General features: G+C 57.8%; 2 protein-coding genes across 3 annotated transcripts in view; one reads left to right on the forward strand and one right to left on the reverse strand.

Moving 5' to 3' along the window:
• Positions 1-3,223: 3,223 nt before the first annotated feature.
• On the reverse strand, positions 3,224-4,824 carry DUSP28 (dual specificity phosphatase 28). 2 transcript variants are annotated; one of them, XM_040638321.1, is made up of 2 exons: positions 4,313-4,824; positions 3,224-4,185 (listed from the first exon to the last, which is right to left on the reverse strand). In XM_040638321.1, the coding sequence occupies exons 1-2, from the start codon at positions 4,748-4,750 to the stop codon at positions 4,027-4,029; spliced, it is 597 nt and encodes a 198-aa protein (XP_040494255.1). In that variant the 5' UTR covers positions 4,751-4,824; the 3' UTR covers positions 3,224-4,026. The 2 variants fall into 2 exon arrangements, with proteins under 2 accessions (XP_040494255.1, XP_040494262.1); XM_040638328.1 differs by having other exon boundaries at positions 4,349-4,814.
• Positions 4,825-4,917: 93 nt separating this feature from the next.
• The window catches only part of ANKMY1 (ankyrin repeat and MYND domain containing 1), a 48,888-nt gene continuing 30,633 nt past the window's right edge, over positions 4,918-23,172 (forward strand). The window contains exons 1-8 of the mRNA XM_040636333.1: positions 4,918-4,942; positions 7,179-7,409; positions 8,418-8,592; positions 11,056-11,239; positions 14,042-14,185; positions 18,847-19,319; positions 21,050-21,266; positions 21,474-21,638. Of these exons, the coding sequence (XP_040492267.1) occupies positions 4,918-4,942; positions 7,179-7,409; positions 8,418-8,592; positions 11,056-11,239; positions 14,042-14,185; positions 18,847-19,319; positions 21,050-21,266; positions 21,474-21,638 (1,614 nt within the window). The remainder of the gene's footprint in view (positions 4,943-7,178; positions 7,410-8,417; positions 8,593-11,055; positions 11,240-14,041; positions 14,186-18,846; positions 19,320-21,049; positions 21,267-21,473; positions 21,639-23,172) is intronic.

Here is a 23,172-nt window from a genome sequence, read left to right on the forward strand (position 1 = left end):
GGGACCGGAGGTCCGGGTAGCTCTACAGGGGGCCGGGCCGGGGAGCCGGGGAACGCTGTGTGCGGGTCCGGGGGCAATGTGGGGGGTTAGGCCGCCCTGGGAGCTGGGGAAGCTGTGTGCTGGGGGCCGGGGGCCAAGTGCGTGGGGCCGGACAGCAAGGCGAGGGGGTCCTGGGCGCGGGCGCCAGGGGTGTTGTGCACTGGAGGACCAGGGCGCACCGGGTGGCCAAGTGGCCTCCCAAGCCCTGTGCTCTCCTGACCCGGCTCCTCAGGGTTGCTGTGGGCTAGGTTCGTGAGAAACGGCTGCCCAGTGTGGTCTCTGCTTCTGCAAAGCCGGGAAGTGTATACACGCCCCCCTCACCACCACCCCCCTGAGACAAGTGGGGAGTTGGGGGCCTTAGGGCTGTGCCGTCTGATAAGGTAGTACTAGCCATGTGTGGCTATTTCGATTTAAATGAAATACAATCGTAAGTTTAGTTCTTCCCTGGCATAGCCGTATTTTGAGGTCTCCACGTGTGTGGGGTCCTGTGTGGCTAGTGGCAACTGCGCTGGTCCAAGTGGACACTCCATCATAGCAGCGGTGCTGCCTTAAGGGCTGGCAGGCCGGAGACCCCCTGCTGAGGAGGTGAGTGCTGGGGTGGTAGCAGGGATCTGGCTTGTTCCCCATCCCACTTTGCGGGGTCCTGTCCAGAGCCCTGGGCCCAGAGGAGAGGGCTGCACACCAGGGAGGCTTCAAGATCCACCCGAAGCCATGCAACAAGAGTGGCCACCAAGATGGTGCCATTACCATGATGTAAGAATACACATCTTTGGGGAGGAGGGGCTCTGGGGCCTGGAAGGGCAAACATAGCCTCTCACCCCGCTCTTCTGCTCGGTCATGGTGGGGGGCAGGAGCTGCACCACCCAGGCATCATCCCCGAGTAGCATGTAATCCTTCTGGACTCTGTCCCTGTCTGTAACCCATGTGATGGCGCCTGCCTTCCTCCCTGGAAGCCGGGGAGGGGTGGGAGGGATGGTTGGCTGGGCGTGAGGACCAGGTCCACCAATGTGGAGCATGTGCACTGAAGCATTGCTTTAATTTCCCCATGGGTCCTCTTAGCTGGGGTAACACAACCCACTCCCCCCCGCCCCAGGAACCCCAGGGCTCATGTAGTCACCTGGAGGAGGAGGTCAGTTCTACGTCTAAGACTCAAGAGAGGAGAGAGCTGGGGTCTAAGTGGTCCTCTCTAAGTTCAGTGTCCCAGTGCCTGCCCACTTGTCAGTGTCCCGAGGCACCAAGGGCAGAGGGTTTTAGATTGTACTACCAGTTTTAGGAGCTTCCCTGAGCTCCTTCCCCCAGGCCAGTCGGTTGGGGCTGGAGGAACATCAGGACTGCATGTGGGTACCCAAACTAGCCTGCCCTCATCCCCTCAGGCAGGTTGACCAACCATCTGTGCCCTCAAAAGCCATCAGGGGCTTCTTGTCTTCCTGGTCCCCTGGACTTAGGGAAGCAGGGGTTACATATCCTTTCTCTGCTGGAGGGCCCTGGACATCTCCCCAAGGCCAGTTCTGCACATAGGACGGGTGGAGTGGGGCAGCCTTGCTGGTCCACAGCTGTTACCTCCTCTCCTCTCCGGGTGGTGGTGCCTGCTACCCCACATTTATGTAAGAAGCCAACACAAGCCAGTTTTAGAGCAAACATCTGTTTTGTAGGATTGAAACCAGCCCACTAAGGCACCTCGTGAACTGTGAGGCCCACAGGTGGAGGGCTGTGGTTGTCCTCAGTCTCTACCCTGTCTCTGTCCTACAGGGGACAGTGCCTCAGCACAGCCCCAAGGCCCTTCCTTGTAGTCAGTCTGGCTGCCCTCCCTTCCCCTGCAGCAGGAGGCAGCATTACACTGCAGCCTTCCGGAGAGCCGCTGTCCAGGGGATGCAGGTTGGGAGCAGCTGCAACGCACTTCCCCCCTCTCCCCACCCTGACCTGACCCAGGGAGATGAAGGCGGAATCGGGGCTATCAGAGGCTGGGGTTTTTCCCACTGGAGAATTTTCATACTCTAGTCTTCCAGTGATCAAATCCTGGCTGGCTTGGGTGGGCTGAAGCAGTCAACACTGCCTATACCTAGCCTTCCCCTAATGCTCATGGACTGGCACCACCATTCGGGTGCACTGCGCCAGGGAGGAGAGCAGGTCCCTGGCCTTACCTCCTGGGAGGATGTGGGGGCAGGCAGAGGTCCTTGGGAGAATGGGGCTGCAGGTGAGCGCTTTTCAAACAGAACTGATGTCTTTCAATGTGGCCCAGCTCTGTCGTCCTTGAACCTTCATTACCCAGGGCCAGGTCAGCCAGTCAGGGGGGATGTCCCATCAAAGGGGCCGTGAGCATGCTGCGTAAAAACTTGGGACTCAGGTCCTGGCAAACTGCGCAGCTCACCTCCGAGCCACTGTAGCCTCGCCTGCCAAGTGGAGACAGCTTCCTCATGGAAGGGGGTTGATGGCAAGGTGACAGGAGCTCTGAGGGGCTTGGAGAGAGTGACGGCAGCAGGCAAGCCCTGCACGAGGGTGGTAGATGGTGGCTTGGCTGCAGGGAGCTGCAGACAGGTCATGACAGGCGGCAGCAAGTGCATGGGGGCGGGAGCTGCTCACTGGTGACATTGCGAGGGGCTAGGTGCCAGCCTACAAGGTGTGGTACATGCTTGCAGCCAGGGACCAGTGGAGGGTGTCATTCCCGTCACAGTCAGAACCCAGATGCAGGTGTAACAGGGGTGGGAAGGGGGCCCCTTTCACCACCATCCCAGTGCCTCACTCACAAAGCAGGAGTTTCCCATCCCCACAATTTTGGGCTCTCCTGGGTCAGAGATTTTGTTCCTAGGTACGATGCTTCTACCAGGGACACAGGTGTCCCCCTGGATAGCAGGCTGAGACACCACCTGGCCATTCTGGGCTCCTCAGGCCGCGGAGGCAACAGGCCAATCCGGGGCTGCTCTGCTGGGTGGAGTGCCCGGTCCTGACTCTGAAGGAGCAGCAGGGCTATGCTCAGTGGGGTCAGAAGTATGCTGAGCTTGGGACATTCTCCTGAAGCCTCCAGCACTCCCTGCTGTGACGACGAGTTGAGGAAGGCCACAGTCCCAACGCAGGCAGGGCCACTCAGGGCCCTTCAGAATGGAGGCTCGAGTCACCTCACCAGGAAAGACCAGGACCAGTGAGGTGCTGGCTGAGGAGAACATGAAATTAGTGGAGAGGGGAAATATTAAACACTAATTATGATATTTTATTAATTACTTGTTATGTATATAGTGGTATATATTAACCAGGGACTGTATTTTCTGTAATTCACATTGTAACCCAGTTTCCCCCTTTTTTCCCTCCTGCTATCTTACTGAAGGGGTATTGATGTGATTAATTTTCTGGTATAGTCTTTAGCCCATAGGATCAGGTGAGGTGTGGCTGAACCACAGGAGGAATCAACACGCTCAGTGCACAGGGGGCGGGTGCATCTTTGATGTGAGGGTGGCCGTGGGATGAAGGTAGGGGCTCAGCACTGCTGTGGAAACTGGGATGGCAGCAAGGCAGGAGGTGGGCACTGGCCCTAGGCTGTCAGCAGGAAGCCTCACATCCTGGCCTGTGTGTTGCAGCAGTTACAGGTCTGGATCTCCTGCCGGATTCTGAGATGGGGCCACTGTGAGGTTTGGGAAAAGCCCTATGGCTCCAACAGGTAGCAGGCACAATCCTGATCTTGGCTCCCTGGCCTTGCTCTCTGTATTAAGTACCTTTCTGCCTAAAATTCCTCACGTGGTTTTGATTTTCCTGACCAAGCCCTTTCCCGTAAACCTGCTGACCAAGGAAGGGAGGCTTCCAGTCCCCTCTTCAGAGGACACGCTCCCGCAGCACTGTCAAACTAGACAGAAACACTCGCGCGGCATTTCAGGAAGAAGCGGAAAATTGTGCGACAGTAAGGAAGGAGGAGCAAGACCCCCTCCAGTCGGCGGTTCAACTACCTCCAACTCCATGCGCCCTGCACGGGGGGCTGGGTGTTCTCCAAGGGTTGAAGGACTAGGGCTCATTCTGGAACTCCTCTCCTCTCGTTCCGGAGCACGGTCCCGAGGGCTCCCCGGGCAGGCGGGGCAGGGACTGCAGGGCCTCCTCGTACTTCTGCAGCTGAGACCAGAAACCCGGGTTGGGCTCGGCCACCGGGCGGGCGCTCTTCACCGCCTGCGAAGGAGAGGCAGAGGCTGAACGCGGCGCCGCAAGGTGCTCTACGCCCCTAACGCCGGGAGGCCCGCCCCTCCTGGAAGACGACGCACCTGGGAGGCCCGCCCCACATGGAAGACCAGCGCACCTGGGAGGCCCGCCCCACCTGGGAGGCCCGCCCCACCTGGAAGGCCCGCGCCAGGCTGAGGCCGCGGTGCCGCATGAGGTAGGCGGTGCAGACGGCGGCGGAGCGGCTGCGGCCGTTCTTGCAGTAAACCAAGCAGGCGCCGCCAGCGCGCACCGCGGCCTCCATGGCGGCGCAGGTGGGCTCCAGGTGCGCCAGCAGGTCCTCGGCCGGATCGTCGAACACGGGCACGCGCAGCTCGGCCACGCCGGGCGCGCTCGGGCCGGGCTGCTGGCGCGAGACGTTGACGCACAGGGTGACTCCCGCGCGCGCCAGCAGCTCCGGCGCGGTCGCGGCGCGCGCAGTACCGAGGAACAGCGAGGGGGCGACGCGCACGAACGGCGGCGGCGCGGGCGAGGCGACCCCGGGGACCTCGCGGCGGCCGGCTTGTCCAGGGTCCATGACCCGCGCCCGGGGCCCGGCCCGCGGGACTAATTTGGGCGGCCGGGCGGCCCGCCGGGCACCCCCGGGGTCCTAAAGGCCTCCGAGGGTCCCACTCGCAGGGCCCTGGCTGCCTCCGCATTGGCCGGGCAGAGCGGGGCTCGTCCTCTGATTGGCTGCGGGTGGGCATGGCGGCCATTGGCTTGGCTTGTGGTAGGGCGGGCGAGTGGGATTGGCCGCAGCAGGGCGGGCGGGGCGGGAACGTGGGGAATGAATGGGCGGTCCCTGGGGGGAAGAGCTGGACCCGGAGCTGCGGTCCTGTGCCGGAGGGCGGTGCTTTCTTCCGGGCGTCCTGGGCTGATCGCGACCGGGGCCGACCTGAGGGGCTGGGCTTCTAGAGCTACAGTGCCTGTCCCTGCGCCCAGGGTGGGGGGTGGGGTTTGGGGGTCGGCTCACAGGCGCTGGGAACTGTGCCGGAGCGGGTCCGGCCATGGAAGGGGTCAGGCAGCAGGGTCCCAGCTGGGCTCGGGGAGGTGGGCTTCTCTTCCAGCTGCCGCTGCACTGAGGAGCACAGGGGGTCCCGTCCAGTGTCCTCCGTATCGTTTTGTTGGTAGGCTGCCTGGCTTCGCGTCCTCTTAGGAAATAATCATTGTATTGCCGGCTGAGGTGCCGTTTAGCACAGCTTTATGTTTGTTACCTTTTATCTGCTTCCTAATTATTGCCCTTTGTAATTTCTGCATTTTATTTTCCCTTTTATTGTAAAACACGGTTCATAAGAAATAAAACTAGTTGCTGTTTAATTTTCATCATTTCTTCACATACCAATATTTTTGTTTTTTTCTTCATTTTTGGTTAATCACTGTAACTTTTAAAAACTAACATCGTTTAGGGGCGCCTGGGTGGCTCAGTGGGTTAAGTGTCTGCCTTCAGCTCAGGTAATGCTCTCTGGGTCCTGGGATCAAGCATCGAGTTGAGCTCCCTGCTCTGCGGGGAATTTGCTTCTCCCTCTCCCTAAGCCGCTCCCCATCCCCTGCGCGCGCGCTGTCTCTCAAATAGATAAATTCTTTTAAAAAAAAAATCATTTAATATCCACATAGTTGCCACGTAAGACGACTTATTCAGGAGGTTTTTCTGATGGCCGGTGTCATTCAGGGATGTCTTTTGGGGACCAGTTTCAGTGAAAAGTAGCTGTTATGCAACCCTGTATACAATGATATTGCACTTTGTTTTATTCTAATAATAGTTAACATTTTTTTCTGATTATAATAATCGGTGGCTTAAAGTAACAAGTTTATTTTTCCCTGTGTTTGGGGTCTCCAAATCTCTTTTATCAGGACACTAGTTATTTACTTTAAGGCACATCCTAATCCAGTATGACCTCTTAACTTGATTATTTGCAAAGACCCTATTTCTATATAAGGTCATTCACAGGTACCAAGGCTTAGGATTTAAACTTAATGTTTTGGGGGGATGCCATTCAACCTGCAACAGATGGTAGGGCTTACCAAGTTTGTAGGATATTCTGAAGTTCACCATTCTTCTTTCTCTTTTTAAAAGATTTTATTTATTTGACACAGACACAGAGAGAGGGAACACAAGCAGGGGGAGTGGGAGAGGGAGAAGCAGGCTTCCAGCTGAGCAGGGAGCCCAATGCGGGCAGGGATCCCAGGCCCCTGGGATTGTGACCCCAGCCAAAGGCAGACTAATGGCTGAGCCACCCAGGTGCCCCTCCTTCTCTTTTCATAGCAAAGGAATTTTATTTCATTTTTAAAGATTTTATTCATTTACTTATTTATTTTAGAGACAGGGAGCAGGGGTGGGGGCACCAGCTGAGGGAGAAGCAGACTCTGCCCTGAGCACAGGGCCCATGTGGAGGGCTCGATTCCACCATCCTGAGATCATGATCTGAGCCGAAATCAAGAGTCAGACACTTAACCCACTGAGCTACCCAAGCGCCCCGCAAAGGAATTTTAAAGAGTTTAGTTTGTGCTTAAAATTCCCAAGCTGTGGTTGGAGGATCAGAGCAGAGAGGAGACCTGAAAAGCGGTAAGGATAAGAGGTAAAGAGAGAGAGGATCCAGGGACCAAGGCGGGTACGAAGGGAGAAGAGAAGGGAATTGGGAGATAGAGGGCTGGAGGAAGCACCCCAGAACCCTAGCCAGAATCTAGCCACTGGGGGAGGGACTGGGCAGGGGCTTTGCTTATCCCTTTCCCCTTGCTCTGGAGGGCAGCCTAGGCTGAAGACCCCCGGCCCTGCGCGTGCAGGGAGCCCTGCCTCTGTCCCAGAGGCTCCAATGGCTTCAGAAGCAGACGGCCCTTGAGTTGTTTGCCACACTGCGCTGTGCCTCTGCGCACCCTAGTCCGGTTCTCTGCACGGCGCCCTGCGCTCTCTTCGTTCGGAGAGCTCCTGCGCATCCTCTGAAACCCATGCAGGACCCCTCTCTCCGCAGTCTTCCCCAGTGACGCCTCGGTCCACACTGCTCATCCTTCCTGTCTCCGTGACCTGGAGCCCCTAGGTCGCCTTGTCCCCGCACCGGAGCAGGAGCTCCCGCTCCGTGCCTGCCACGGACTTGGATGGAACCGACAAAAACGGGGTTTTGAGTCCGGCAGAGCTCGATCAGATCTTGACTCCACGGCGTGCTGGCACGTGGCGGTGGACAAGTTAACCTCACTGCGCCTCGGTTTCCTCCGGTGTCTCACGGGCACAGTCCCCGTGCTCTCTTCACGGGGGCGTTGGAGCATTTAGCGCTCCCCCCGGGGAGCCTTGGCCCACAGCTGGCTCCCCGTCCTCTGCTGGACGTGGACGTCGGTGTCCGCGGTGGAGACCCGCCCGCCGGCTCCCGCAGAGGCGTGTGGTGGGGGGGGCTCGGCGGGCGCGCACGCGCCGGGGGCCTAGTGAGGTCACAGAGGGGCGCCCCGCGTTCGGCCGAGGACGCCCGTGGGCGGGGCCGGGCGCGGGGATTGGCGGAGGCCGCGAGCGGCAGCGTGCACGTGGGCGGCGGGCGGGTCTCCAGGGAAACCCGACGCTCTGGGCTCCCGGCGCTGAGCCGGGCTGCTCTGTTGGCCGCCGCTCTGGGCGGGCCGGGAGCGGTGGGTGCGAGCTCTCCGAGACTTGGTGCGGCCGGGGTGCGGTCGGAATCCCGGCGGGAGAGCGGGCAGCTGGGAAGGGGCGTGTCCCGGAGCTCTGCAGGGCGGCGAGGGCGGCCTGTGCCGTGGGACCCGACGCCCCCTGGGCCTGGCCCTCTGTCCTCCCGAGCCGGGGCGGGCAGGAAATCTGGGACCCGGCGGGTTTGAGAGGCTGTGAGTGTGAGGTCGGGTGAGGGCCGTGTCCCCGCACTTGTCTGTCCACCCTCGCGGGCTGGCTTCAGAGAGGCCCGTGCGGGAGGGGACACCTGCTGTTCGTGGCCCCTCTTGGGCCATTAGCAGGCTTAATACTGACCCCAACACAGGGCCCTAAGAGGTCGTGGGAGGGTGGCTCCAACCGCCCTTTACGTGGTTTCCGCCCCACGGGAGGGACGGGGACCCCCTCGGGGCCCTGGCAAAGGTTTCTCTGGCAGTTTCCAATAGAATAGGGGCGTCGACGCGGGGGGGGGGCTTTGTTTCTCTGAGGTGGATGGGGCTGTGGGCCTGTTCCTGGGCGCCCGCCAGGAGCTCTGAGGGTGAATGCGGGTCCCTGGCTTTGCTTCCAGGTTCGGAGACGAGCGGCATGGAAAACAGTTATAACTCAGCCTCCTATTATGAACTCCCAGATGCCGACCTCTATGAATATCAGCTGGTGGGGAGGGGCGGCGAGCCTGCTGCTGCCGCCCAGGACCTGGGGACCCCGGAGAGCTCCAGGGCAATGAAGATGCTCTTTAGTAAAAGGTGCGGGGTCGGGTGTGGGTTCCCACAGGGGCGTCCCAGCCTGACCCTGGGGGCCACTTAGCTGGGATCCAGCATTGGGACAGGTGTTAAAAAACCACTCAAAGTTATTTTGCCCCTCAAAAACGTGTCTCTGGAGAGAAAGGAAAACCTCAAGGTTGTATCAGCAACCACTGAGGAAAATTACAAACTGGGTAACTGGAGCCCCCTGCCTGGTGTCCGCACACTCCTAGCTCGCCCACTCCGCCATTCCGTGTGGCCTCCTCATGGCCTTAGGAACATCTGCTTTACACCATGGCATCCCCAAGTTGGTACAGCTCCTTCAGAGTGATAACCTTGAGAGGTGACACATCTCAGGTCTACTTTGGGCGGGGGCTGCCCTCAGAACCTTACCTTGGCATGTTGTGAAATCCACCCTGTAACCCTATTGTATTTGTCCCTGTTATGGACTGGACTGTGTCTCCCCCCTTCCCCACTCCCAGGATGCATGTTAAAGCCCTCACCCCCAATGTCCTGGTGACTCGCATTCATCAATAGCAGCTCAGCACACGCTTCAGCCCCAGCCATCCTGGCCTCTGTCCTGGTCACAGGAGGTCTGGAGGATCCTCTGAGCTGGGGGTGCATTCCGGGTGGAGGAAGGGGCTGGGGTCCTAGAAGCTCCGCTCTGCCTGCAGCTGCTCCCGCTCCCGCTGGCCCCTGCCAGTCCCCAGGCTCCAGCCTGACACCCCGGTTGTCAGGCCACCCTGCTCTCCCCTGGCCAGCACACCCCTCCATGCATCGACTGTCCTCCACACACCTGCACACCCAGCCCTGGAGATGGGGCTTTTGGGGAGTAGATTTAGATGAGGTTGTGGGGCCCCTGATAAGATTAGTGCCCTTATAAGAAGAGGAAGAAGCTACAGCTTTCTCTGTCCGTAACACGAAGGCACAGTGAGAAGGTCCATCTGTGAAGTAGGAAGCTGGCCTTCACTGGGAACGGTGCCTGCAGGGAAATTTCCGTTTGTTCCTTTTGGTTTAATTAAGTAGGATTTGTGCCATGCAGCCAAGTGGGAAGATAAGTGCTGTATGAATGTACTAGGGCTGCGACAGGCGGCCACAGGCTTGAGTGGCCTGAACAAGAGGAAGGTGTTGTCTTTCAGTGGGCAGGCGGCAAGTCCAGGGTCAAGGTGTGGGCTGCGTGGTTTCTTCTGGGGGTGTGAGGGGGACTCTGCCCTAGGCCACTCTCCTTGGCTTGTAAATGACTGTCTTCTCCTTGTGTCTACACATCACCTTCTCTTTGTGGGTTTCTTTGTGTCCACACTTCCCCTTGGCCAAGGACAGTAGTCCCATCGGATGAGGCTCTAACTTGGTCACCTCTGTGAAGACCCTGTCTCCATGTACAGTCACATGGTGGGGTGCTGGGATTTGGGCTCCGGTATAGGGTTGTGTTTGGGGGGGAGGGTGGGGACACACTCAGCCCGTAATCACAGGTAAGCAAAGAAAAACAAACTGAATCAGCCCCCAGATTTTATCACTGTTGCATGTGGGTGTCCACTTTTCCTGGCTTCTTCCTGCAGACGCATGACATGGCAAATGGAGACTCTTGTGTTCACAGGAGATTTTGCGTCCCTTCTTCTCTGGGCAATGCTTTGTTAAGCCTCTGTGGCTCACGGCTGGCATGGGAGGCCTGGCTGGGAGGGGCTCAAAGTCTGGAGGTTTCTGTGCTTTGAGGAGCCCAGCTAGACTGTCCACCTGACAGTGGCACAGGTCAGTAGACCAGAGACACCAAGATGCAGCATCCCCAGAGAACCCTTTTGACTTGAGAGGGAGGCAGAGAGAGGGACCGTGTGTGTGTGATGGGGGTGGGGGTAGGAGTAGGTCCCCTTTTAAGTCAGGATTTGTACTTTCAGATAGAGCCGAAAAGAAGCAAACTCACCTTGGTGCCCATTCTCTGCCCCTTGCTGTGCACCCAGCCATCCGTGTGGCCTTCCATCGGTCTGTCTTACTGGTCAGCTTGCTGCTCTTCTTGAACCAAAGCTCCCTCTCCTCCTTTAGACCATTCATTGGTCCATGCGTGTCTGCTGAGTGTCCACCTCCTGCCCAGCTGTGGGCCAGGCTGCCGGCTCCCAAGAGAAGCCCCTGCCAGGGGCACTCTGGGCCGGTGGAGGACACACGGCTTGTCCCGCACACAGCTGCAGGGGGGGCAACCATCAGCTTCCAGGTAGTAGAGCTGGTCTTGACTCCAGGGCACTGGCAGCCGTTTAGCCACAGGAGACAGACACAGGGTTACACACTTCCTGTGTGACTTGGGCCATCACTGCACCACTGTGCCTCAGTTTCCCTCTCTGCAGAAAGGGGGTAGCAGCAGCAACTGCCCTGGGGGGGTTGTTGGGAGGAAGAACTGAGATGGCATGTGGTTCTCTGCACCGTCACCCCTCAGGCCGGTGCGAGTGTGGGTCCTCCCTCCCCTGCTCTTCACCTCCTTAGGGACATCCCAGAGGCCCCGGAGGAGGAGGAGTCCGAGGGTCCCTCCGGGGAGCAGGACCTGAAGGAGGCCTACATCCAGCTGGTCCAGGGTGTGCAGGAGTGGCAGGACGGCTGTGTGTACCGAGGGGACTTCGGGCTGGACATGAAGCTGGGGCATGGTGAATTCTCTTGGCCCACGGGCGAGGTAACCGGCTCCCACTGCTCCTTCCCTCCTGGCCAGGCTCAGCGAGCCACCGCTGTCTCTCCTCTCCCTCTCTTTCTTTCTTTCTTTCTTTCTTTCTGGATGGAGAGAGGGAGGGGAGTGGAGGGGCAGAGGGAGGGAGAGAGAGAGTCTTAAGCAGGCTCCATGCCCAGCGCAGAGCCTGACATGGGGCTGCATCTCACAACCCCGAGATCACGACCTGAGCTGAGGTCGAGTCGGACGCTCAACCCACTGAGCCCCCCAGGCAGCCCTGGTCTCTCGTCTTCTAAGAGGGATGTGAGCTGAACGTGCAGATCCCCAGCAGGAAGGTGCTAGGCTAATGTCCCTCCTACTTGAGAAATGTCTGGAGAGAAACATTCTCGCAGACTTCCAGGGTCGCGTCCGCAGTTGGCCTGGGCGTCCCAGGTCCAAGGTTGGGAAGCGTGAGTAGAGATACATTCTTACTCTGGGCAACTGTTTTAAGATCACAAATTACTGTATCAAGCTGTGTTTATGTTGGTGAAATGGCCTTGTATTTAAGGGTAAACAGAAGGAAAGGAGCTTATTAACAATCAGTTGAAAGCACGCTCTAGAGTCCGCACAGCAGGCCGCGTCCCGGACCCCAGAGGAGACCCGGCGGACCGGCTGCGGAAGCTGCTCCCCCCCCCCCGGGGCCTCTGGGAGGGTGGAGCAGCCGTGGCCTGGGGCAGGACCGTGACAGACACCCCGGGTGTGGCTGCCTGCTCTTCCAGTGGGCGACTGTCAGAGCATGGGTACTAGTGTGAGGTGGGAAGATGTCCCTTTAGGGGATTTTGATTCAGTAGCTCTAGGGGCAGTGGACTGGTGGGGCCCTGGCTCAGGCCAGGTCCTTTGCCTGGAATGCACACCAAGCTCAGAGGACCCTCCAGACCTCCTGTGACCAGGACGGAGGCCAGGATGGCTGGGGCTGAAGCGTGTGCGCTGACGAATGCGAGTCACATGACGTCAGGGACTAAGCCCCGAGTCCTGTGGGGCATTCGTTGTTTTAGTCCTCAGCCAGTTTCTCTCCTTCCGCATCGCTGTGGTGTCCCGCAGCCTCGTTCATGGCTCTGGGAGGTTCTGGTGTGCTGTCCTGCAGAGCCCAGGTTCTCCCCGTGAAGGGAGACCGCAGCTGGGGGGCTGTCGTGGTGGAGCCCCAGCTTCATTACTGCTGGGCAGGGACCTCGGGTCCACTGAGCAGACGCTGGTCCAGCCAGGACAGCTTGCGAACTGGAGAGGCCAGGGGGACGAGAGGGCATGCCACTCACGAGCAGTGACCTTAAACACGTTAACTGTGTCCAGAGAACCGGACCCAGCATGTCCACTCCGGCTGGTGAGATGAGGCTCCCGGTCTGTGCGGAGGGCTGGGGAGGGATGGAGCCAACGATGGACAAGGTCCCTCTGGTGCTCTCTCCCAGGGAGTGGACAGAAATCCCCCCCATGCAAACACACCTGAGTAACCAGAGAGGTAAATGTCCCCCCTGCAGTTCTACACAGTTTGTAAGTTAAGGTTTTTTTAAAGTTGGGTGAACTCTGATTTGTCCCACCAAACCATGCAAATGAGATGGGTGCTGGCGGAAGATGGGCAGTCCCAGCCCAGTGACTCTCTGCTCATTGAGTGTCCTTGCGCTGGACCAGCTCCTCAGGAACCATTACTGGGCCCACCTTCAGCCCAGGTGAGACTGGGGTCATGTGGCCCTAGGCTGGGCTGGATCCAGGGATTCCAATGACCCTGTTGGGCCCACTCTCTCCCCATCTCCATGTGGGGTCCAGACTGACCCTCCACCATCTGGCAAGCCCATGGGAGCTGCGTCACAGACTCCTGGAAGAGAGGAAAGGCCCAAGCGGGGCACTGGTCTGGCTTGCACATATGTCCTGTGGCCAAACCCAAGTCAAGGCTGGGGCTGGGGGGTCAGGAGTCCTGGGTTGGCCAGGCTTGGTACTGTGTGCCTGGGGGCTGGGGTCAGTCCACCACCAACCACATGGGGAGTCCTCTCCCTTACGAGAGGAAAGAAAAGGGACCCTAAGCAGGCAACAGTCGCCATCCCATTCCTCCAGAGTGGTCTGTGAGCATTGCTGGTGCTCCTGGTGCGGAAAGAGGCTGCCAGCCATACCGGAGTCCAGTCTGGTGGTTGGAAAGTGCTCAGAATGGGCATCCTATTCTTTTTTCCCTCTTGAGGCCCCAGTAGAGGGGCAGGCTGGGACAGACCTGCCCCTAACATCTGTGGGGCTTGGGACAAGAGCAGACAGAGGCCTGCACCTGTGGCTCCGTATGGAGGCGTTCTAAATCAAAGCCACACCAGCGTGTCCAGCCAGGGACAACAGCCCGCCCCTGGGGTCACACAGGGGAGCAGGAGGCTGATGGCCCCCCCAGTGCCTGGGCCAGCCTGCTGCTTGTGAACCCAGGCAGGATGGAGCTGAGCCCGGGTCCGACAGAGCCCCTGAGTGGAGACGGCTCCCACCCAAACCCAGTCATGGCCGTACAAACACCTGTCCAGACTCCCCCACCTGAGCGAGGGCAGGCCAGAGCGATGGTGGCCCCTGGGGTGCTGAGCGCCTGGCACCTGCTCAGTGTCACGTAGGTGACTGTCTCTAACAGACACGCTTTGCACCCCAACTTGAAGGGGGCCTGTGGCCAGACATCCTGTGGGGGCTAGCACGGCCCCGGTCCGCTCTACTGCCAGCCTGGCGTGCTGGCTCCACTTGGGGGGCGGGTTTCCTGGAAGGCTCTGGGGGGCCGTGAGGAGCAGCTGCTCAGGCACGCCCCTCCCTGGGCTCTCTCCACAGTCTTACCGCGGGCAGTTTTACCGCGACCACCGCCACGGGCTGGGCACCTACCTGTGGCCCGATGGCTCCAGTTTCACAGGCATGTTTTATCTGAGCTACCGAGAAGGCTACGGCACCCTGTACCAGAAGGCCAGGCTCTTCCAGGTGAGGGCGGGGCCGCCCGGCGTGCAGGGGAGGGGCGGAAGTGCCCTTTGTGCAGGGGAGGGGTGGGGTCCTGTGTGTCCAGGCCACTGGATAAAAGGATATTTAGGTTCTGGGGAATTTTATTTGTGTAACCAATGGTAGCTTTCTTATTTTTGAAGATTAAGACAGTACCAGTAATAAGACACAATAATAAGGCTCACGAGAAGAGGACGACACAAGCGAGAAGACAGGCGTCTTCCGGATCCCATTTTCCAGAGTAGGCCTGCGTGTCCTGTAGAGTCAACTGTAAATGCACCATAATGTTTCATTTTTTGTACATAAACTGGCTTATTCCACATATATTGTCTTGAAACTTGCAGATCAGATACCTTTTCTCCTTTTATTTCCTCACAGTAAAACCCACCCCCTTTAGTGTATATACGGTTTCTCAAGCGCACAGCTGTGTGGCCGGTGCTGCCATCGGCACAGGACTGTTCCATCCCCCCAGCGCCCATGCCCCTTGGGTCTCCCCCCCACCCCAGCCCTTGGCCCGTCCTTTGGCCTGTAACTTGCCTCTGCAAGAATGTCCTGTTAACAAATACAGCATGTAGACCTTTCACTTAGCAAAATGCGTTGGAGGTCCCTCTGCGTTGCAGTGAGCCCGTGTTCCTTCCTCAGAGCTGAGCCCTTGGGCAGCACCTGGCTCCGCCACGGCCGCCCCTGCCAGCGGACAGATGCTTGGCTAGTTTCCAGCCTTGGTTATGAATCAAGCTGCTGTAAACGCTTATATATGGTGTCCTGTGCACACGTGCGTTCGTGAGCACCCACGGTCCCCTGCAGCCCCCGAGGCTCATTCGAGTCAATCTCCAGCCTCACCCTCCAGCCCTCGATGACCCTGCTCTGCTTGTTAGCACGGCTATCCCTTTCCTGTCATTTCGGGTCAGGGGGACCCTGCCGTAGGTGGCCCTTCATGTTTGATTCCTCTGGTGTAGGGCCTCATTCTTTGGAGAGTCAGACATATTTGCATATGTCAGCAATTCGTTTCTTTTACTATGAAGCAGTATTCCATCGAGCGGACATGAGACAGAGTTTTTATTGATTCGCTGAGCGCTGCACGTTTGAGTTCTTTCCAGGTTTTGGTTGTTATGAATGAAACTGCTAGGAACATTTGATTACCAGTCCTCACATGCGTGAATGTCTATTTTTGCTTCTGGATAGATACCTGGGAGGGGACTGCTGCTCGTATGTCCGGTGTATGGCAAACGCTATAGGACACCGCCAAGTGGCTTTCCAAAGTCGCTGAGCCACCTTCCCTTTCAGCCCCTCAAATATGAACGCTGTCCTTGCTCCGTATCTCTGTCTGCACTTGGTGTTGTCTGTTGTTTTCATTTTAGCCACTCTTAGGCTTATCAATTTTTCTTTCCTAATTCTTGTTTTTTTTTTTAATATCCCAGTTACAAAATCTTAGCTTAACCCAAGGTGACCAAGATTTTCGTCCGTGTTCTCTTCAACGTGTTACAGTTTTAGTGCTGACATTTAGGTCTGTGATCCATTTTGAGGTAACTTTTGCATTTCACGAAACGAGGGTTTGTCCTCCTTCCCTCCCCCACCCCCACCTGTGGGTGTCCAGTTGTTCCCGTGCCATCAGTTGAGAAGACTGTCATTTCTCCACTGCTGGCCTTTGCATCTTTGTCAAAAACCACATGCAGAGACGCATGTCTGGTTGTCTTTCTTCATGCGATGTCAGGGTTGGTCAGTGGGACCGGGGTCTGCAGTCCCATCCCATCTGTTATGATGGCGGTCTCGCCTCACTTCTCCTGACTTTGGAGAATATCGATGACCGTTATTTCATGAGAGGGTGCAGGACAGTGACATTGTAAATCTATGATTCCTCCTCCATTTATTAACTAGAATTCTTTTATCTACAACATCCCATCAGCTGTTTGGTTACCTGGAGGTAGTTTAAAGGGAAAAGCAGAATGACACCGGATCGTGTTCCTTTCTTCGCCCATGGTCAGAGTCGTGACGTGATTGCTGTTTAACGTTCTTCAGCGGTGATCCATGGAGCTTCGTGGTTTTTTTCTTATCTTTATAAACTCATGGATTTTGATATATTTGGTTTATCTGTGTACATTGCAGTCAGGAAGCTTTCCGATGCCCACTGGGCGCACTCTGGTCAGGGGGGCCTCTTTGGTCTGGCTCTTGTAACTGCCACGACTCCAGCACGCTCTGGGGGTTTTCTTGCCTTTGCTGTGAGGTGTCGTCCCCAGCTCATCCGTACGTGTCCTGCGCTGGACCCAGAACCGACCTTGTCTGGCAGGCCTGGTTCCACGGTGGGACATGGTGTTCGGAAACCACAGCTTGGGTGCTTATTACTACTGTGTTGGTTTGGTTTTCATATTTAGTGTTTTCAGTTGCAGATCTAGAAAAAATATATGTATTTTTTCTAAATGAGAAAAGACACCACCGGTTCATACCGACGTCTCCAAATCCAGGTTAGGAGAACGGGGCTTTCACTCAACAGCCATGCTATTGTATTTGCATATCTTTCCTCTTAGTCTTAAAAATCTTTGCTTCTAGCCGTTCACATTTCTTGTTTTACCTCATTAAATATGTATGACAGTTTCAGAATAATAACATAGCATCATGACCCCCACTAAGACTCCTGAAAACAACTCAGGGCTCCTGTGCCTTCCTTTTGTCCCCGGGACTTACCCATGGGAATGTCGAATCCAGTCACAGGACATAGTTCCTTTCTGTGCAGTTAATCCACCACCTGGGTCTAGAGCTGCACTTACTTGTTTTGCTTTCGTTTTTTAGGATTTCATTTTTTAAAATCTTGCTTTAACCTTGTTTTATAATTATGTAAGAAACTGTTATTTTTCTGAAGGCAAATCTAACAAACAGGGTCCATCCAGAGGAGTCCAGCATCCATCCCTTCTCTTCTCGCTGGCGTCCTCTCCTGTCATTGGTGATTGTTTCTACAGCTTTATCTTCTTTGCACGTGCAACCGGGAGCCGTGCACCTGCCCGTCCCTCCCCGCTTAGGCGGCGGGCATGTCTCTGTGCGCTTTCGTCGGTTGCCTGCAGTCTCCCAGCACCTGGACATCTCGTGTCCTTAAAGCTGGTTGGGAAGGACTGACCACACGGGAGCTTTTCTCCGGTCTTTATTGTGCCAAAGGGCACGGTGGTAACGGTCTCACTCATTAATCATTCCGTGCTTTTCTTGGTGATCTTTGGGAAGCATTCATTCCTACGAGGGCATTGCTTGGTCACAAAGTAAATGTGTATCAGAGACAAATGTTTAAGCCTGTGGCGTGTTACATCCTAGACATAACCATTATTAGGATTATATTTTATTAGTTCCGTAGTTATTAGTGTTATTAGAGTTTGCTGCCATAGGTACTGTTGTGAATGTACACGTGACCACACCTCCGATGATGCTGGGATTATTTCCTTATGATAGGTTCCTGGAAGGGGAGCTCTTGGGTCAGCCCTTGGGGTACGAGTGCCTTTGGACTCCTCATAGACCTGCGGCAGCTGCTTTCCCGACTGCCCGCCTCCCTGCACCCCCTTTTCCTGCCCTGTGGCCCGTGGCTCTCATGGCTCATGCCACCTCAGTGCCACTGGGGAGCTTCCAGGTCGAACGCACACTGCCCCACCGAGCCACTTTCACAGACCACGGTGGCACGTGGTACCCTGTGGCTGGGGCGCAGATTCTTGCAGGAGTACCTCTGCCCCCCCACTGCACAATGACATCATCCTCAGCGTGTTTTGCTCATTCTTTTAGTTTCTGCGGCCTGTTCTAGACTGCAGCTTCTTGCGGGTGGGGTCGTGAGTCTCGGAGCCTTCCATCCCAAGTGCCCGGCCCCGGGGCTTGCAGCCAGAGAGCTCTGACACAGCAGCCCCGGCCCAGTACGCAGACGAGGGCACAGCTCCTGGGAGTGACCTGGATGTGACCTGGATGCTCCCGCTGTGTCAGGCCTCCGCAGCTTTGCCCAGGCTGTTTCCTTGGTCCTCCCAGTGACCTCCAGATGTCCTCCAGTGCCCGCGCAGGGAGCATGCGGCCCTCCTGGGAAGCGGGGCCTCTCTCTGAGCGCCCTGTGCAGGAGCCCTTCTCCAAGTTTCCTTGTTGGGGGGGTTGGCATTGCCTTTCATTCAAGGCCCTCCTGGCCCTTCCCTCCCCACACATCGTCCACCCAGCACCCAGTCCACCCAGTGGGAGCACCGAGAGAGGCCCAGGAATCTCTGCACTCTGCTGGGTTCCCGCCCCTCCTCCTCCCCCTCCCCCTCCTCCTCCCGCCTTCTCAGTTCATGCCTGCTGGGGTCTCTCTGACCCAGTGCCCAACTTCTCCACCCCACATGCTGCTGGGGTGCCTGGGCTGGGCCCCCTAGTGCTGCAAGGGGTTCCCTGAAATGAGCCCACACTCAGTATCCCCGACACTCTTCTACCTTGAGACCCCCAAGTGTGTCCTGACTTTCCCAGTAAGACCACCCCTGACCACCCCGGGCCCGTAGCACCTTTCTCCACCAACGTGTTGGGCACACTAAGCCTCCACAAGTGTTTGTTGAATGAATGAATACATTTCTTAGGAAGGTTTAATTTTCTGATTTTGAGAAACCAGTTGCAGAGTATATGGCCCTGCTGAATTCTCTTTTGCTGCAGTGAGTTCTGTTTTGCAGGGGCTGTACAAAGCAGACCAGCGGTTTGGGCCAGGCATTGAGACCTACCCCGACGGCAGCCAGGACGTCGGGCTGTGGTTTCGGGAGCATCTGATCAAGCTGTGCACAGAGGTCCCCAGCGGCTTCTCCATACACAACTACCCCGAGTACTCGGGCTTCCTCACGCGCTCTCCTGTCAGAATCAGCCTCTCAGGCGACGAGAAGATGGAGTGGGACCTGAACAAGGAGCAGGACCCTTTTTTCTATGACTACAAGCGGTTTCTTCTGGATGATGACCTAACCCTGCCTCCGCAAATGTACATTTACTCGACCGACAACAGCCACCTGCCCATGACCTGCTCTTTCCGCAAAGAGTTAGATGCCCGGATCTTCCTTAACGATATCCCTCCGTTTGTTGAGGATGGAGAACCCTGGTTTATAAAAAACGAGACCCCTTTGATGGTCAAAATCCAGAAGCAAACTTACAAGTACAGGTAAGTTGTCACATCGTTCTTCCTCACCTCAGTGCCTGGAAGGCCTGCGCCCCCCCCACCCCACCCCCGACGGGCCTGGCTCAGTGCTGGGCCCCAGGAGGGGCCACCCTAAGTAGCTTGCAGGGTTATTTGTCAGGTTAAAGCGAATGTGCTTCTCCTGTTTGACTGAGGCAGCCCGGCGGTGGAGAGGGAGGGAAAGCCGTGCCGGGCCTGTGAGCTGGGACACGCTCCCCGAGTTGCAGGGGTGGGGGCAGGCAGGTGCTGGGGCCATCCACGTTTGCACAGAGTACCGGGACGTGGGATCCCGCTCACCGGCTCTTGGGGGAACGAGCAGGGAGCCGGGCTAGTCCCTAGAAGAGTGCAGAGCCTCGCGAGGGGATGTGGAATAGGATCAGCTCCTGAGTGGATGGGGCTGAGTTCAAATCCTGCTTCTGGGACCCTGTGTGTGTTTCCTCTATGCCGGCTGGTGCTCGCAGCCCAGCCTCTGCGGGTCATGTCTGTGACCAGGTGTCCTGTAGGTCGGGTATCTACGCGAGGTCCACACAAGGAGAAGGGACTGCTGTTACCCTGATGTCTGAGTACGGATCGGCCCCGAAAGCCAAGGGTGGCAGAGCAGGGTAGGCGTGGGCTGGGGGCTGGTGGAGCCTCTGGCTTCTCCAACTGTCTGGGAAAGATGGAGCTGCTCCGCTGGTCCCCAAAGACCCCCCTTCCTCCCCACCCCAGCCCTGGAAATGTTGGCTGCTACCTGATGAAAACTGACTTTTTTTAAGTTAAAGTTTTCAAGAATATTTTCATTTGTTTACTAAACTTTGTCCTCTGATATCACTAAACTGTTTTAGAATTCATGTTTTGTAAGCACAAGTGGCTGGCTGCTTATACATTCGTGCATCCCTCCATCCATCCACCCGTCCGTCCATCCATCCATCCACCCGTCCACCTGTCCACCCACCCATCACCCACCCACACATCCACCCAGCCACCCACCGGCCCACCCCTCCACCCCTCCACCCTTCCATCCGCCCACCCATCAGCCACCCACCCCTTTACTCACGCATTACCCACCCACACCTCCACCCACCCATCAGCCACCCATTTATCCATCCTCCCATCCGCCCACCCATCAGCCACCCACCCCTCCACCCACCCACCTGCCCGTCCATCTGTCCATCCGCGGTGCAGACATCATCTGAGCCAGTAACTGTTGATAACTGTTGGGTACAGAAGCTGCCTTAAATCCATAGATTCTTGACTGTGGAGGAGCTTATGTGTACACGGGAGGCTTAAGTGTGTGCTGGTCAACGGGCCATGGGACTTGCGTGTTATCTTCTCAAATAGAAAAGCGAAGGAGCAGAGGTGGGATGGGAGTGCTTGGTGCTGAGTGCCAGACCCGCAGGTGTGCCTGGCCTCCTTCCCGCCCGGGGCCCCTCCTGAGAGCCCCTCTCCCAGCACACATGAAAGGACGATGAGTCAGGGGTGTGCAGGGTGCAGGATAAGCTCGAGTGTCTGCATCCGGGGCCGTGGGTCACACGACGGGGCTGTGTCCACGCTAACTGTGATTGGTCAGTGCTGCAGCCCCCGAGGCTCAGGGTGCCTGAGCAGGGCACTGTAAGGGGAGGAAGAGCGCCTGGGGCAGGGCAGGGTGAGGAATGAAGAGAAGGGGTGTGGGAGGGAGGGCCCAGCGTGGGGGCCCAGAGCTGGCCTAACCCCACTGAAGCCCGCCGTGTTGCCAGGAACAAGAAGGCCCACAGCAACTGGAACATGGGTGCCATCCTGGAGGGTGACCGGAGCGGCTTTGCCCGTTGTGGGCCCAAGGAGCGGCTGGCCAAGGGCATGATCCTGAGGGCCGGGGAAGGGAACTACGACTGGATACACGGGATCCTCAGGGATGACCTCGCCAGTGCCGATGTGGCCGATGCCAAGGGCTACACTGCACTCGCTGCGGCCGCCGTGAGTCCCCACGCAGGGTACCCGGGACTGTGGACTCTCCCCTGTGCAGGGCCTCTGTCCTCCCAGCCCATCGGTGCAATGCACAGGGTCAGATTGTGGAGAAGCTGGGGTGCGTTGATCTTCCCACGCCGCCGTCTCCGTGTTGATGCTAGCGCGGGCCTCGCTCACACACCCGTTGTCCTCACAAGGCTGTCTTCCTCCCTCCAGGTTCACTGTCGCAACAACATTGTCAACCTTCTGCTGGACAGCGGGGCCGACGTGAACAAGCTCACAGACGAGGGCCTCACGGCGCTCAGCATGTGCTTGCTTCTCTACTACCCGTCCAGGTGCTTCCAGCCCAACATCGCTGAGAGGACGGCGCCCAAGCCCCAGGTCAGCCCCTCGGCCCCGTGGCCTAGCCTGGTGTCTGCAGCACCCGGTCCCCCTCCGCTGTCCCCCACGCCCCATCCACCTGCCATCTGCCCTGGCAGTGGTCCACCGGCCTCTCCATCGTCGTGCAGATCGGCTTCGGCTGGGGCGAAGGGACACTAAGGCCCGCAGGCAGGCAGCAGGAGGCAGGGCGGAGCTGGCATGCCCGCTTAGCGTCCTGAGCGCTCGCCGCAACGCCAAGGGATGTGTGTCCCGTCCGAGCCACATGAGCAGCAGTTGGGCTGAGACCCCTCCTGTGGGCCCATGGGAAGGAGACGCGGAGGGAGGGAGGGAATGCTGGCGATTCGGGAGTGAGGCCACCTTTGCCTGCTGTGAATACTGTTTCCCGGAAGTCCCTGGTCAAGCGTTGGCGTGAACTCCTGCTTCGGGTTGTTTGGGGTGCACACCCAGCCGTGGGATTGCGGGGTCACATGGTGGTCCTGCATCTCCTCCATCCGGGAGCCTCTGAGCCACGCCGCCGCCACAGGGGCACCCCGGGATGCCTACGTTCTAGGCAGTCTCGGGGCCTCACAGCCGGGCGGGCAGAGCCTGAGGCCCTGCTCCCTGCAGTGCAGGGCAACCTCGGTGGCCTGTCTCCTGAGCTCCAGCCGCAGGGGCTGCATCTGTGGGGGGGGTGTTCCTACCCCTTGGGCAACCCTGGACCCTAACTGTCAGCCCTGTGGGGCCGGCCTGGCTTGGGACTGACCTCCACCCAGCAAGCCTCCCATGGGGGCTGCGGCCTTCATCGTGGTCAGGGCCCCTCCTGGGCAGGTGAGGGGATGGCGCTGGAAAAGGTCCCCTTGGTGGGACTCTACTCTCACCTCATCCCTGTCTCCTGAATTTCTTCCTTGAGAAGAGGTGGGCAGAGTTGCCCAGTTACCAAGACGCGTCCCCCACCCCTGCTTCTCTGGGGCAGGCCTCGGCTCCTGCCTTCAGTTCTCTGAGGTGGGACCACACCAGCTCCTGAAGATTTCAGGGCAGGGGTGGGGGGTAGGGGAGCAGGTGCATGCAGGGGGGAGGCCAGAGCCCGCCGGGTCCTGCTGCCCTGGGTGGGTCCTGTGTTCAGGCTGCAGGGAGAGGTCTCCCAGGGAGGCGGGAGCTGAGGAGCCTGCAGGAAGTGGAAGGTGGGGGGTTTGAGAGCCAGCTGTAAGGTCCATTTGCTTTTAGCACCATTCATTCGTGTCTGGTTTGCGAGTACTCTCCTCCTTGGTCAGAAGTTGTTAACGTACAGTAGCCACAACTTTCAAGTACAAAGGTGATCCTTTTGGCCCCTGTGCTGTCACTCCTTCTTTGGGAGCCTTGTCCCTACAGCCTCTCCAGGCCCACAGAGTCTTCTGGGGGGACCCTGGCCGTAGGGGAAGAAGCCTCATCCGTTATTGGTAAAGGCAGAGAGAGCCCCAGAAAGCGTTATCTGTACACTTCAAATACTGGTAAAAAACACTCCTCTACCTTTCTTTTGGATTTCTTATTCTGGAACACACGGCAGGTGCACAACATA

Source organism: Ursus maritimus, unplaced genomic scaffold, assembly GCF_017311325.1.
Source record: "Ursus maritimus isolate PB19 unplaced genomic scaffold, ASM1731132v1 scaffold_1, whole genome shotgun sequence".
Classification (NCBI taxonomy): domain Eukaryota; kingdom Metazoa; phylum Chordata; class Mammalia; order Carnivora; family Ursidae; genus Ursus; species Ursus maritimus.